Source organism: Octopus sinensis, linkage group LG22 (assembly GCF_006345805.1).
Source record: "Octopus sinensis linkage group LG22, ASM634580v1, whole genome shotgun sequence".
Classification (NCBI taxonomy): domain Eukaryota; kingdom Metazoa; phylum Mollusca; class Cephalopoda; order Octopoda; family Octopodidae; genus Octopus; species Octopus sinensis.
Window position 1 is genome coordinate 23,635,113 of NC_043018.1, and position 17,391 is coordinate 23,652,503.

The 17,391-nt window shown below is 41.1% G+C and overlaps 1 protein-coding gene across 4 annotated transcripts in view; it reads right to left on the reverse strand.

Moving 5' to 3' along the window:
- Window positions 1-2,957: 2,957 nt before the first annotated feature.
- LOC115223233 (sperm-associated antigen 17-like) overlaps window positions 2,958-17,391 on the reverse strand; it is a 74,341-nt gene continuing 59,907 nt past the window's right edge. For all 4 annotated transcript variants that reach the window (XM_036512216.1, XM_029793720.2, XM_036512215.1 and 1 more), the window contains exons 21-26: window positions 12,791-12,918; window positions 11,637-11,760; window positions 9,597-9,760; window positions 7,458-7,536; window positions 4,280-4,457; window positions 2,958-3,075 (exon numbers count right to left, since the gene is read on the reverse strand). In XM_036512216.1, the coding sequence (XP_036368109.1) occupies window positions 4,303-4,457; window positions 7,458-7,536; window positions 9,597-9,760; window positions 11,637-11,760; window positions 12,791-12,918 (650 nt within the window). In that variant the 3' untranslated portion in view covers window positions 2,958-3,075; window positions 4,280-4,302. The remainder of the gene's footprint in view (window positions 3,076-4,279; window positions 4,458-7,457; window positions 7,537-9,596; window positions 9,761-11,636; window positions 11,761-12,790; window positions 12,919-17,391) is intronic.

Genomic DNA, 17,391 nt, shown 5'->3' on the forward strand with positions numbered 1-17,391 from the left:
TATTCAGAACACAGAATAACATGTAACAAAAACAATTTGCAAACATTTTTACATTTTCATATAACAGTTAAGAACATCAGTACTGTATTACGCATGCGCGGAAGTGTTTGTTTGACTAGGTACTGCTGGCTTAATTACACATGACCCAAGTTAGAGAAGGAGTGAGTATTATACACAAGGTTTAGGTTTTTCGGAAGTACAACCCCCTAAAAATCCCCTGCGTATTATACTCAAGGGCGGACTATACTCGAGGATTTACGGTACTCTCTTTGATTTCTATAATATACATTCAAACAGCAAACTGTTGTCAATAAAACCTTGAACCATTTCACATATTCTTCACATTGAACATTTTCAAACATTCTCACCTTTGCTGAAGATCTTTGTCAAGGTCCTCATACTGCGTAAACTGCCGAGTTTCCAGAAGATTTGGACACTTTTTGATTTGATGATCGGTTGATTTGACATGGCATAAGGTTTCACTGTTTTCTAGGAAACCTGGTGGAATGATGGTATTGCATTCATACTCTACGACCCAATTGTCAGATGCGCTTTTCTGGATAGGCCTCAAATACGTTATTCCTGACATCCCAGAATTGTCTTGGAAGACATCTTTTAAGACAATAGCTGCTGGGTGTTGCTCAGTGTCTTCAACAAAGTCGTTGACTACATTCTTGTTTAACAATTCATCTACGCAGCCGTCACGGTGTAGAATAAAATACCTTGGACTATGCTGGATGCCCTCACGAAATTTATCGTTATTATTGTTTTCACTTGTCTCTTTCACGATTTCTTTCTCGCCCTTGTAATTGACATAAAAAGCGTTGCCTTTGGTGTCTGTTGTCTCACAGATGATGTTGGAATTGTGTTTGAAGTAGTAGGTACTTTCAGTTGGTGGGTTGGATCTGCTCTGTTGATTTTCACCATTGACATTTGTATAAATGAAGGACCCATCTAAACCCAATTTCAACATCTCAGATGTTAAAGAACTTCCAAACAGCATACGCAAAAACCCATTTGAGAACACATTAATGATGGTACCATTGCCAACCATAGTATGGTTCTCCTGAGTTTTAATATTGAATTTGATTGTAGCAAAACTGGGACATTCTACCATGGCAAACATGGCCATAGTGATGTTCTCATCTGGAATGTACAAGAGGAATAGTTTTGTATTAAATTTGGAACCAAGAGTACAATAACAAAGAACACTGATACCATATTCACAAGACAAGAACAACAACATCTCATTCTCTCTCTCTCTCTCTCTCTCTCTCTCTCTCTCTCTATCTATCTATCTATCTATCGCTTTCACATACACATTCAAGTGTATCATATTCATAAAGCACTTTGACAACATCATGAAACACACACAACATTAACACAAGCACACATTCACAAAAGCATAGACAACATTGTCAGACACACAGACATTATCAAACACACACAGACAACATTATCAAACAGAGATAGCATTATCAAAAAATGTGGATGTTAAAAACAATGACAATGATTGATCGGCTGATTGATTGATTGATTGATTGATCAATTGACTGACAGATAAGCAAACAGTCATCATCATTCATCATTTAATGTCCATCTTCCATGCATGCCTGGGTAGGACAGATGACAGGAGCCAGCAAGATGGAGGACAACCCCAGGCTACTGTCTGTTTTGGCAGGGTTTATACAGCTGGATGCCCTTCCTAACACCAACCACTCTACAGAGTGGACTCGGTGCTTTTTACATGGCACTAGTACAGACGAGGTTAGTTTTGGCTTGAATTTTGCATCTGGATGCCCTTCCAAAAGTGTGGTTAGTCATGCAGTCATATTTTGCATTATACTCTTTACTCTTTTACTTGTTTCAGTCACTTGACTGCGACCATGCTGGAGCACCGCCTTTAGTCGAGCAAATCGACCTTTGGACTTATTCTTTGTAAGCCCAGTACTTATTCTATCAGTCTCTTTTGCCGAACCACTAAGTGACGGGGACGTAAACACACCAGCATCGGTTGTCAAGCAATGCTAGGGGGACAGACACAGACACACAAACATATATATATATATATATATATATATACATACATATACATACATACATACATATATATGATGGGCTTCTTTCAGTTTCCGTTTACCAAATCCTCTCACAAGGCTTTGGTTGGCCCAAGGCTATAGTAGAAGACACTTGCCCAAGGTGCCATGCAGTAGGACTGAACCCGGAATCATGTGGTTGGTAAGCAAGCTACTTACCACACAGCAACTCCTGTGCCTATGCATATAAATATAGGATTTGAGGTTACAGTTACATCTTTTGTTATTCTTATGCTTGTTGCCATGGAAATAGGCTTGCCATCATCTCCTCCAATTTTGCTGGGAATGATAGAAAGCGTCGCCTGGCAGCAGACAATATATTTATACGCATAAGTAGCTTGCTAACCAACCACATGGTTCCGGGTTCAGTCCCACTGCGTGGCATCTTGGGCAAGTGTCTTCTGCTATAGCCCCGGGCTGACCAATGCCTTGTGAGTGGATTTGGTAGACGGAAACTGAAAGAAGCCTGTCGTATATATGTATATATATATATATATGTATGTGTGTGTGTGTTTGTGTGTCTGTGTTTGTCCCCCTAGCATTGCCTGAAAACCGATGCTGGTGTGTTTACGTCCCCGTCACTTAGCGGTTCGGCAAAAGAGACCGATAGAATAAGTACTGGGCTTACAAAGAATAAGTTCCGGGGTCGATTTGCTCGACTAAAGGCGGTGCTCCAGCATGGCCGCAGTCAAATGACTGAAACAAGTAAAAGAGAAAAAAAAAAAAGAGCGTATTCACAGGAGAATGCATATAAATATGCAAACACATACACATATATACATACATACATACACACAGACATATACACACATGATTATATATAAGTAAACGTACAGTTTGAATAACTAGTTTTACAGTTTTCAGTCATATAAACTTTTTCAAAATAAGAAGTGATTCTGGTGCCATCCTGATGTTCCACGGTGGTCTTCCCACTCGGTTCGCTGATCAATATCACATTGTCATCTCTGGTCATCATTGTCTGTAAAAGAGGATTCCAAAATAACTCATTCAGTGACCATTCACCAAAATTTGTACCATTATTAATTTTGTTTTTCAATTTTTCGGCATCAATAAAATAAGTAGCAGTTGAACACTATGACCAATATAACCGACCTGCCCGCTTCCTTGAAATTGCTGGCCTTGTGCCAAAATTTGAAACAATTATTATTATTATTATTATTATTATTATTCATATATATATAGGACTGAGGTAACTCCTCCAGAAGATATAAAAGCAAAATTAGAAGTGTGCCATTGTTATCAAGTGAACTTGATAACAATGGCACTCTTCTATTTTTGCAGCTATTATTATTATTATTATTGAGTGAAAGAGCAATGCATGCCATCAAAGTGATACTGAGGTACAAATATATGATACCCGTCTGATAAGGGTACACCAGGCACATGCATCATACGTGCATGACATGGTGACCTTATATCAAGATAAACAACACATGACCTTGCAGGTGGGGGCTCGGTTAGAAATTTCTTCAGGTTGAGTAGACCATCCTGAATGAGGGTTGTTGAAGGATGATGAACAAAACATCCATGTTTCCCATGTCATCATCATCATTATTATTATTATTATTATTAGGCGGTAAGCTGGCAGAATCGTTAGCATGCTGGGTGAAATGCTTAGCGGTATTTCACCCGTTGCTGCGTTCTAAGTTCAAATTGCACTGAGGTCGACTTTGCCTTTCATCCTTTCGGGATCAATAAATTAAGTACCAGCCAAGTACTGGAGTTAATGTGATCAATTGTCCCTCTCCCCACAAAAATCCAGGCCTTGTGCCTATGTAGAAAGGATGATTATTATTATTATTGAGTGAGAGAGCAGTGCATACCATCAAAGTGACACGGGTAAAATATACAAGGCCCAGTATACCCATCGTGACTACCCGTCTGATAAGGGTGAAATGCTTGGTGGCATTTAGTCTGTCTTTGAGCTCTGAGATCAAATTCTGCCAAGGTCAACCTTGCCTTTCATCCTTTTGGGGTTAATAAAATATATCCCAGTTGAGTACTGAGGCTGACGTAATCAATTTATCCCCTCCCCAAAAATTGCAAGCCTTGTGCTAAGATATTGTGTGTGTGTATGTGTGTGTGTGTGTGTGTGTGTGTGTGTGTGTGTGTTAGAAAGGGAGAGAGAGAGAGAGAAACAATGCAAATGAAGAAAAACTTACCTGTCCAGATTTTACATCTGATTTCATACTGAACAAGACTTTCGGCAGATATTCCTTTTTGCCACCGGGTACAAAATAACTTTCTGACCATTTGATTGAATGACTGTCCACTTCATAGTTTTCAAGTCCAGTTTTTCAATCTCACAGGTCAGTGAAACTATATTAAGGTCAGCAATGTCTGAATGTTGATTGATAAAAATAAAAAGAATAGAACAACAATTAGAAAACAAACAAAACATTTATTATATTGTAAAAAAATATTTTGAAAATTCAAGTTTGAATTTTAGACATTTTTAGTCAACTCCACTTGTAAAAGGTAATGTGTGTGGTAAGAAGTTTGTTTCATAACTACATGGTTCTGGGTTCAGTCCCACTGCATGGCACCTTGGGAAAGTGTCTTCTTCCATAGCCTTGGGCCAACCAAAGCCTTGTGAGTGGATTTGGTAGATGAAAACTAAAAGAAGTTCACCTTGTGTGTGTGTGTGTGTCTTTATGACTGTGTTTGTGCCCACCACTTGACAACCGGTGCTGGTGTATTTACATTCCCATAACTTAGTGGTTCGGCAAAAGAGATCCGATGGCATAACTACCTGGCTTTGAAAAAATAAATACTGGAGTCGATACATTCAACCAAAAATTCTTTAAGATAGTGCTTCAACATGGCCACAGTCAAATGACTGAAACAAGCAAAAGAATAAATGTGTGCGTGTGTATGTATGTATATATATATATATATATATATATATTATATATATATATATAATATATATATTTAGTGTAGGAAGAAATGGTGCTGAATGAAGATTTAACAAAATTCCTTTATATTATTTTCTACATATGTTTCAAAGGCTGCAAAGTCCCTAATTCGGATTGAATAAGGAGACCATTTTGCAGCCTTCTCTTCCATTTCTTCCTACACTAAATATATAAACTTCAAATTTCCGCACTAAGGCACGGGTTTGAGACCCCATGGTCGTAACCTCAACCGTGATTTTTCTGTTGTGATTTTTGCTACCCAGGTATCGGTTATCTTTTGAATAATCCGTAACAAGATAATTCATTTATCCATTTCAATAATATATATATATATATATAAAGTTAATGCAAACAAGAAAACAAAAAACAAAAAAACACAACAACGCAAGGACGTGGAACAAATAAAGTATTATTGGATGCTCAGGAAAGAAGGGAAGAAGGAGGGTTTAACGTTTCGAGCAGAGCTCTTCGTTGGAAACATAGGAGAAGGAAAGATCCAGAGAAGGGAAGAGGGAGGAAAAAAAAAAAAAGAAATATAGCTTGTATTTGTATTTGGCTTGCAAAATTCTTGATGTGAATTCGTGTGTTGAAAGAAAAACTATTGAACCATGGAAATGGAAGTAGAGAGACATGTCCCTGAAGAGATTGCAACAATGCGACGGAATAATTGACAAAAACAGAAATGACAACAGCAACAGGACTGGACATTTGAACGATTGACTGTTTGACCAAAGTGTTTGACATAGGAGTTTGAAAAACTAATAAAAAAACGGCTGATCAATAAATTGGTTAACGAAGTAACTGTGTGTGGTGGAAGCACTCCGTCGGTTACGACGACGAGGGTTCCGGTTGATCCGAATCAACGGAACAGTCTGCTCGTGAAATTAACGTGTAAGTGGCTGAGCACTCCACAGACACGTGTACCCTTAACGTAGTTCTCGGGGATTTTCAGCGTGACACAGAGAGTGACAAGGCCGGCCCTTTGAAATACAGGTACAACACAAAAACAGGAAGTAAGAGTGAGAGAAAGTTGTGGTAAAAGAGTACAGCAGGGATCACCACCATCCCCTGCTGGAGCCTCGTGGAGCTTTAGGTGTTTTCGCTCAATAAACACTCACAACGCCCAGTCTGGGAATCGAAACCGCGAGTCCGCTGCCCTAACCACTGGGCCATTGCGCCTCCCCAACAGAGTAACTAACCCATTAACTAACAACAATAAAGGACCAAACCGGTGCATTAATTCTAGAACCCCCTATATTTACTCATCCAACTAAACAGGGGGAGGAAACACAGAGGTGAGGGACTAATTGCAGGTGGTGAGTGTAACTTCCAGAAGTGCTCATGCAGTCAAACTCAAATGGCTGTAAGTCACAATAGCAATTTGTTGTTTTGTATGAACATTTTCATTATATAGTTCAGACATGGATGACATAGAAAGCAGACATGCTGCCAGGCACGTCTGAGGAATGGATGAATGAGTTAATTGTGTCTTTACCCAGCCACACACACACACACACGGCCCAGTGGTGTGCAGGATGGTAACATGAAGCATCGACAAAAATTCTAATGTTCTTCTCATTTCCTCAACCAAAGTGGACAAAAAGGGTTTCATGAAATATTATACGGTACTTATGCGTAAGTAGTGTCGATATTTTATTGTCAGAAAATGGCCCAAAACAGAGATAAAACCCAGTCTAGTATACTCAAATCTGATTAATCTGAGGGGTCATAGTTGGCATCGGAAGTTTTTTTTAGTCAACACAATTCAAGTAGCCTGATTAATGGTTGTTGCAAATTTGGAGGAAAGCGACTGGATACTCTTCAAGTTGCAGGCCTTAACACTGTGAAAATGCTTTAAAATGTAGTTTTTCTGCCCCCGGGCCCACATATTACCTTACTTGGGAAGAGGTAAGACATGGTGACAGAAAGGGTATCTGGCTGTAGAAAATCTGACTCAAAAGATTCCATCTGATCCATGCAAGCATGGAAAAAATGGATGTGTAACGATGATAATGATGCCGGATCTACATTTTAAATTTGATTTGGTACTTACATATCTACAGTATCTTACCAACACTTGATAACTTCATTATTGTCTTACCTCGCTGAGAACCCTATGTTATAGTACCTAGCCATTTCTTGCATCCTACATGTTGATGGGCCTAGATTCTATTGAATTATATTATTTATACACACACACACACATACACAATGTAGAGTTTGTGTCTACCAAACTGACACACCAGGTTTTGGTTGGCATGGAGCTATAGTAGAAGACACATGCCCCATGTTCCACACAGTGGAGCTGAACCCAAAAACCATATGATTGGGAAACAAACTCCTTGCCACACAGCCACATTTGTACTATTTTAATAAACATGAAAATATTGAGGAACAGACAAATGGATAGAGAGATAAATACCACTTTTCTCTGCGATATGCATAACTTGTTTCTCAGTGGCAAATTCCCCATGAGCCACAGTGCCATCAGCGTGGAGTACCTGTAATAGACAAACATAATGACTTAGTTATCATCATTATCATGTGCAATGTTAATACGAGTCATTCCTAGTTAGGTATCTTATATAAGAATGGTATAAGGATTTTAAACTGGATGATCGTGAGCAGCCATGTGTCAGTGGGTAGAGAGTCACAAGCTGACTGAGGAGTCATATGATAGTGAGTAGGGGGATCATAACTGAGGAAGTGGGTAGAGAGTCACAAACTGATTAAGGAGTCATATGATGCCAGGTAGAAAGTCACAGCTGACTGAAGAGTCATATGATGTTGGGTAGTGAGTCACAGTTGACTGAGGAGCCATATGATGTTAGGTAGAGAGTCACAGTTGACTGAGGAGCCATATGATGTTAGGTAGAGAGTCACGGCTGACTGAGGAGTTATATGAGACTGGCTAGAGAGTCACAGCTAACTGAGAGTCACAGTTGATTAAGAAATCATACAACGTTGGGCAGTGAATCACAACTGGCTGAGGAGTCGTATGGTGTTAGGTAGATTAAGCTGATTAAGAAGTCATGTGATGTTGGATAGAGAGTCACAAATGGGTGAGCAGTCATGTAACAGTGAGTAGAGGGTGATATATGACTGAGCAGTTACGTAACAGCTGGTAGATAGTCATAACTGACTGAGGTGTCAATATGACAGAGGGGAGAGAGTGACTAATGACTGAACAGTCAGATACCAGTGGGTAGAGTCACTACTAAGTGTGCAGTCATGTGACAGTAGGTAGCCGCATAGATTAGGATTAACCCTTTTGAAACCAACTTGCTAGAGCCCACCCCCGATTCAATGATACAAATTACCTAAATAATCTAAATTATTGGTTTCAAATACTGGAACAAGCTGACAGATTTGTTAAGACATTTGGCAAAATGCTTAGCCGCATTTATTCTTGCTCCTTATATTCTGAGCTCAAATCCTGCAGAAGTAAACTTTGCCTTTCATCGTTTTAGGGTCAATGATGAAAGGCAAAATTTACATCACCAGATTTTGGATTCAGAACATAGACAGACTAAATGCCACTAAGCATTTTGCCCAGCATGCTAACGATTCTACCAGCTTCGTCATCATCATTATCATCATTTAAAATCCGTTTTCCATGCTGGCATGGGTTGGACAGTCTGAGAGTGGCTGGCTAGACAGAAGACTGCTTTAAATTATCTAAATTATTACAAATTATTATCTAAATTATAATCTTCTGTCAAAATTTGATGTTAATTTATGTTTCAAACACCCGCTTACTGGTGCAGGAGTGGCTGTGAGGTAAGTAGCTTGCTTACCAACCACATGGTTCCGGGTTCAGTCCCACTGCGTGGCACCTTGGGCAAGTGTCTTCTGCTATAGCCCCGGGTCGACCAATGCCTTGTGAGTGGATTTGGTAGACGGAAACTGAAAGAAGCCTGTCATATGTATGTATGTATATATATGTGTGTGTGTGTGTGTCTGTGTTTGTCTCCCTAGCATTGCTTGACAACCGATGCTGGTGTGTTTACGTCCCCGTCACTTAGCGGTTCGGCAAAAGAGACCGATAGAATAAGTAGCTAGCTAACCAACTACATGGTTCCGGGTTCAGTCCCACTGCGTGGCATCTTGGGCAAGTGTCCTCTGCTATAGCCCCGGGCCGACCAATGCCTTGTGAGTGGATTCGGTAGACGGAAACTGAAAGAAGCCTGTCGTATATATGTATATATATATATATATGTATGTGTGTGTGTGTGTGTCTGTGTTTGTCCCCCTAGCATTGCTTGACAACCGATGCTGGTGTGTTTACGTCCCCGTCACTTAGCGGTTCGGCAAAAGAGACCGATAGAATAAGTACTGGACTTACAAAGAATAAGTCCCGGGGGTCGATTTGCTCGACTAAAGGCGGTGCTCCAGCATGGCCGCAGTCAAATGACTGAAAAGAGTAAAAGAGAGTTACTAATGATAAAGTGATTTTAAATCCTTCATTATTTTCAAAGTTAACTGAAAGAAATGCAGTTTATTTCAACAGGAATTTGGAAACAAATGGTTTAAAAGACAAAGTGAAGAAATAGGAGATTACATGGTATTTTCCATTTTTCATTTTCTTAATAACAGTTCCATTAGGCAACACAGTTCTCCGTTCTTCAAGGTAACAATGTTCGTTTCGTATCAGTTCACAAGGTTGAAGTCCTTTGCTATTAAAGGGGAAACTCTGCCTCACAACCAGGTAATCATCGTTATTCACTGCAATAAGAAATAAACAAAGAAATACCTGACTAACTCTAATTTTAAAAAAAAAGTTTGTTACCTATTTTATCGGTCTCTTTGACAAACTACTGAGTCATAGGAATGTAAACAAACCAACACCAGTTGTCAAACAATGGTGGGTGACAAACAACATAAACACAAAGGCACACACAATGGGCTTCCTCACAGTTACTGTCAACCAAATTTTCTCACAAGGCATTGGTTGGCCCAGGGCTTATAGAAAAAAAGACACTTGCTCAAGGTACCACACAGTGGAACTGAACTAGAAAGTACATGGTTGTAAAGCAAGCTTCTTAACCACACAGCCATAAGCCAATAAGTGAGTGTCTCTGCAGTTACTTGCTAAATACAGCAGCCAAGTCTCCCTCAAAAACAACAGCCCGTTGTCTTATCTATTTATCCGCTCAGTCGAAGTCGACTCTCGGTTACTCCATGGATCAGCGTCCTCCAGTCAGTTCTATCCTGGGCTGCTTCTTTCAGACTGGCTATGTCCATTCTGGTTTCACTCTTGATGGGGTCAAGCCAGCGGGTTCTTGGTCGGCCTCTTCCTCTCTTGCCACTGACCATTCCGAGCACGATATCCTTCTCCAGGGATTTTCTCCTCATAATATGACCAAAATATGCCAATCTATGCTTGTCTTACAAGAATGTAAAACAGAACATGATACATTATGTAGTTTGAGCTACATTGTGCCTGGAAACAGAACAGCACAGTCACTACTAGAAATCCTCTGGCCATCGGGCTGCTCAATCAAGACTAATAGGAAGTTAAACAACAATACCCTTTTTACTCTTTTACTTGTTTCAGTCATTTGACTGCGGCCATGCTGGAGCACCGCCTTTAGTCGAGCAAATCGACCCTGGGACTTATTCTTTGTAAGCCCAGTACTTATTCTATCAGTCTCTTTTTGCCGAACCGCTAAGTGACGGGGACGTAAACACACCAGCATCGGTTGTCAAGCAATGCTAGGGGGACAAACACAGACACACACACACACACACATACATATATATATATATATATACATATATACGACAGGCTTCTAACCATGTAGTTGGTTAGCTAGCTACTCACCACACAGCCACTCCTGCGCCAATGATGACAATATATTTAGAACAAAAAACCTGCACCTGTGATTCTATCACCAATGTATTCCATGGTATACAAGAACCTGCACTACATACTCACCATATACAAACTCAATGCTACGCAAAATATGCTGTCTTTGAGATATCATGTTCATACAAGCATTTCTGTTTGTTCTTACATCTGTTTTCACGTGCTAGCATGAGTTAGCTGAATATATCATTGAGGTATTGTTTTATAGCCAGATGCCCTTCTGGTCACTAACTCTTACCTGTTTTTCAAATAAAGGATCGTTTTTCTTCCCCATGTCATTGAAAGCTCAAATCCAGTGGAAGATTTGTGGATAGATAGAATAACAACAATGCCAGTGTTCGCATAAACACACATTGTGGTCATCCATACATACAGGCATGTCTTTTGCAGGTGTCAGTGCCACATAAAATGCACTTGTGCCAGAGCTGCATCAACACACCCATGCTGGTGGCACATAAAATACTGCCCAGTGCATTCTGTAAAGTGGCTGGCATTAGGAAGGGCATCCAACCATAGAAACCATACCAAAGCAGACAACTGGACAGCTCCCTGGCTGGCCAGCTCCTGTCCAAACCATCCAACCCATGTCAGCATGGAAAACAGACATATGATGATACAACACTGATGCATAAAATGTATACTACATCGAATGTGTAGTACATATAGATTATTAGCTGTGAATTTACAATTCAAAATCACAAATGAACTAGTGTTGAGGGTTCTTACACTTACCGTTGGAATGTAGTACATCATAGTCAATTTTCAAACCATCTGGACAGGTTAAAAATAATGTAGGGAATGATCCAAACTGTGCATCTGTTTCTGAACCACATCTTTTGGAAAAACCTACGACCATCTGTAATATGTCCAAATTGAGTTCCTTATATTAAATATTTGTTAGTACCAATTTGCAACAGAAACAAGAAATTAACAAGATACCCACAAACAAGATTTCAATATAATGTCACTAAATAAAGTGGCAAGCTGGCAGAATTGTTAGAATGCCAGGCAAAATGCTTACTTAGGGTTTTAGGGTTAGGGTTGTCATAAATAACAGTGATAAACGAAATATACACTGCTGGAAGTTCTTGTTGACAAACAACAGCAGTAATTTTATTCAGCTGAATACACGTCATTGATTGGTTGAAATTACCAAAATAGGAATACAACTTTAATGTAAAATTGCTTCGTAAATATAAGCTTTTCTCAAAAACGCTAAGAGTAAAAGATGTTTTATATGACACATTCTACCAGTATCCAAAGTTTGAAAGTGTTTAGTTACAAAAAAATATTTTTAAATTCTGTCGGTCAAAAGGTAAAGATCCCTGTTTCTGTCTCACTGTCACACTCTAATATTTCATCATCTGACACAAGATCATTCCTCCAATGCCCCCTCCCCTCTCAAAGTCTCTTTGTCTAGTGAAGTCACTTGGTGATCCCCACCAGTGCAACTGCAACTTAAAAAGCACCCAGTCCACACTGTAATGTGGTTGGCATTTGGAAAGGCATCCAGCTGTAAAAACCAAGCCAAAACTGACCTCGCCTGTGCTGGTGCCATGTAAAAAGCACTCGGCCCACTCTACGGAGTGGTTGGTGTTAGGAAGGGCATCCAGTCATAAAAAGCCCTGCCAAAACACACTCAAAAGCATGGTGTAGTCTTCTGCCAAGCCAGCTTCTGTTAAACCATCCAACCCATGCCAGCATGGAAGGAGGCCATTAAATGATGATGGACATAGTGGCTTGGCAAAAGTGACTGACAAAATTTTAAAATAAGTCCAGGGGGTCGATATGTTCAACTGAAACCCTTCAAAGATGGTGCTCCAGCATGGACTGAAACAAATAAAAGAGAAAATTAAACCATAGGAGTGTAAAAACTTTATGTTTACATCGCTTGATTGAAAGCGGTCCATGCTGAATCTGGATCTCTTTCGGCTTCTTTCTTTAAAAAACGATTCACTTGACATGAACAGCTGGTCTTTTATGTCCTTCATGGATGAATTCTGATCAATTTTACCTGCGAAACCAAACAAACCCGTCACATTGTATAAGCATGGGTGACTTTATTTATAAATACATGTATTTAGTGACTTTGATATACATTTGATAAAGACATGAATATATATTTGTACATACATAGAGCTATTTCTACATATATACACTTACATAATTATGTACTCATAGGTCTATAGTTATGTGTATAAACACATACACATGCAGGTTTAAACATACATATGTATGTATATTTATATATCCTATCCTTTTTCATTGTGCAGGCACATCGCTTGGTGTCAGGCTCACAATCATGAGGTAGTGAGTTTGATTTCTGGACCAGGCTGCATGTTGTGTTCTTGAGCAAGACACTTTATTTCACATTGCTCCAGTTCACTCAGCTGAAGAAATGAGATGCGATGTCACTGGTGCCAAGCTGTATTGGACCCTTTGCTTTCCCTTGGATAACATCAGTGGTGTGGAGAGGCGAGGCCAGTATGCATGGGTGACTACTGGTCTTCCATAAACAAACTGTGGTGTGAACGATGAAAGAGGACAACAGAAAAAAGGAGAATGGAAATACAATCAGGCCTTACCTCGGCGAAGATTAGTTCAGATCCCTCTCAGCCAGCTCGATACGTCTGGTGCCTTCGTCATCTCGACTGCAACTGCTCGATCCCACACGTGCGTCGTCGCTCGCCGCTTCCGCTTCCTGCGGCGCATGCGCCCTGCAAGCCCTACTTCCGCCCTCCCCTATCTGTCATCCTCTCACCAACACCACACAAACCTTACCTGGACTTGTGCCTCAGAGGAGAACTTTCAAGGTGCAACCCCATGGTCATTCATGACTGGAGGGGTTCCTTAGCCTTAAACTTTTCCATTGCAGGTAAATAATGAATTGCAAGCTGAAGCAACACACCATTATTGAGTTCTTGACAAAGGGGAGATGCAAGCAGTCCAACACCAGCAAATGGCAGCAGGCCGTTTACAGAGGTGATACTACCGACAAAAGCAAAGTACACAGACAGACGAAGAAGAAGTTCAAAGAAACATCAGAGATAAACCACAGAATGAGACATCATCAACGGCACACACCGACACAAACCACCAGTGAAGGAATGAAATAATTCATGAGGAACGACAAGTCAAAATCTATGAACTTGCTACACTGTTGGACTTTAAAGGTGGCAAGCTGGCAGAAACGTTAGCATGTTGGGCGAAATGCGTAGCCGTATTTCGTCTGCCGTTACGTTCTGGGTTCAAATTCCGCCGAGGTCGACTTTGCCTTTCATCCTTTCGGGGTCGATAAATAAAGTACCAGTTACGCACTGGGGTCGATATAATCGATTAATCCGTTTGTCCGTCTTTGTTTGTCCCCTCTGTGTTTAGCCCCTTGTGGGTGGGTGGTAAAGAAATATACACTGTTGGACTATGGATACAACCCATTACAGAAGACGTTGGATAACTTAGGGTATAGAAAAGTGCACACACACACAACACACACACACACGTACACATACTGTGCCACACAAAGCTCTTACACACACACAACCACACATGTATGTACACATACTGTGCCACACAAAGCTCTCTCACACCACACACCACACACACACATGTATGTACACATACTGTGCCACACAAGCTCTCTCACACACACACACACACACACACACATGTATGTACACATACTGTGCCACACAAAGCTCTCTCACACACACACATGTATGTACACATACTGTGCCACACAAAGCTCTCTCTCACACACACACACACACACACATGTATGTACACATACTGTGCCACACAAAGCTCTCTCACACACACACACACACACACACGTATGTACACATACTGTGCCACACAAAGCTCTCTCACACACACACACACACACACATGTATGTACACATACTGTGCCACACAAAGCTCTCACACACACACACACACACACACACACATGTATGTACACATACTGTGCCACACAAAGCTCTCTCTCACACACAACACACACACACATGTATGTACACATACTGTGCCACACAAAGCTCTCTCTCACACACACACACACACACATGTATGTACACATACTGTGCCACACAAAGCTCTCTCACACACACACACCACACACACACGTATGTACACATACTGTGCCACACAAAGCTCTCTCTCACACACACACACACACACACATGTATGTACACATACTGTGCCACACAAAGCTCTCACACACACACACACACACACACACACATGTATGTACACATACTGTGCCACACAAAGCTCTCTCTCACACACACACACACACACATGTATGTACACATACTGTGCCACACAAAGCTCTCTCTCACACACACACACACACCACATGTATGTACACATACTGTGCCACACAAAGCTCTCACACACACACACACACACACACATGTATGTACACATACTGTGCCACACAAAGCTCTCTCACACACACACACACACACACACACATGTATGTACACATACTGTGCCACACAAAGCTCTCTCACCACACCACACACACACACACACACATGTATGTACACATACTGTGCCACACAAAGCTCTCACACACACACACACACACATGTATGTACACATACTGTGCCACACAAAGCTCTCTCACACACACACACACACACACATGTATGTACACATACTGTGCCACACACAAAGCTCCTCACACACACACACACACACAACATGTATGTACACATACTGTGCCACACAAAGCTCTCTCACACACACACACACATGTATGTACACATACTGTGCCACACAAAGCTCTCTCACACACAACACACACACACACTGTATGTACACATACTGTGCCACACAAAGTTCTCTCACACACACACACACACACACACATGTATGTACACATACTGTGCCACACAAAGCTCTCTCACACACACACACACACAACATGTATGTACACATACTGTGCCACACAAAGCTCTCACACACACACACACACACATGTATGTACACATACTGTGCCACACAAAGCTCTCTCACACACACACACACACACACATGTATGTACACATACTGTGCCACACAAAGCTCTCACACACACACACACACACACACACACACATGTATGTACACATACTGTGCCACACAAAGCTCTCTCACACACACACACACACACACACATGTATGTACACATACTGTGCCACACAAAGCTCTCACACACACACACACACATGTATGTACACATACTGTGCCACACAAAGCTCTCTCACACACACACACACACACACACATGTATGTACACATACTGTGCCACACAAAGCTCTCTCACACACACACACACACACACACATGTATGTACACATACTGTGCCACACAAAGCTCTCACACACACACACACACACATGTATGTACACATACTGTGCCACACAAAGCTCTCTCACACACACACACACACACACATGTATGTACACATACTGTGCCACACAAAGCTCTCTCACACACACACACACACACACATGTATGTACACATACTGTGCCACACAAAGCTCTCTCACCACACACACACACACACACACACATGTATGTACACATACTGTGCCACACAAAGCTCTCTCACACACACACACACACACACACATGTATGTACACATACTGTGCCACACAAAGCTCTCTCTCACACACACACACACACACATGTATGTACACATACTGTGCCACACAAGCTCTCTCTCACACACACACACACACACATGTATGTACACATACTGTGCCACACAAAGCTCTCTAACCACACACACACAACACACACATGTATGTACACATACTGTGCCACACAAAGCTCTCTCACACACACACACACACACACACATGTATGTACACATACTGTGCCACACAAAGCTCTCTCACACACACACACACACACACACATGTATGTACACATACTGTGCCACACAAAGCTCTCTCTCACACACACACACACACACACATGTATGTACACATACTGTGCCACACAAAGCTCTCTCTCACACACACACACACACACACATGTATGTACACATACTGTGCCACACAAAGCTCTCTCTCACACACACCACACACACACACACATGTATGTACACATACTGTGCCACACAAAGCTCTCTCACACACAACACACACACACACACACATGTATGTACACATACTGTGCCACACAAAGCTCTCTCACACACACACACACACACACACAATGTATGTACACATACTGTGCCACACAAAGCTCTCACACACACACACACACACACACACGTATGTACACATACTGTGCCACACAAAGCTCTCTCTCACACACACACACACACACACATGTATGTACACATACTGTGCCACACAAAGCTCTCTCTCACACACACCACACACACACACATGTATGTACACATACTGTGCCACACAAAGCTCTCTCTCTCACACACACACACACACACCACACATGTATGTACAAATACTGTGCCACACAAAGCTCTCTCTC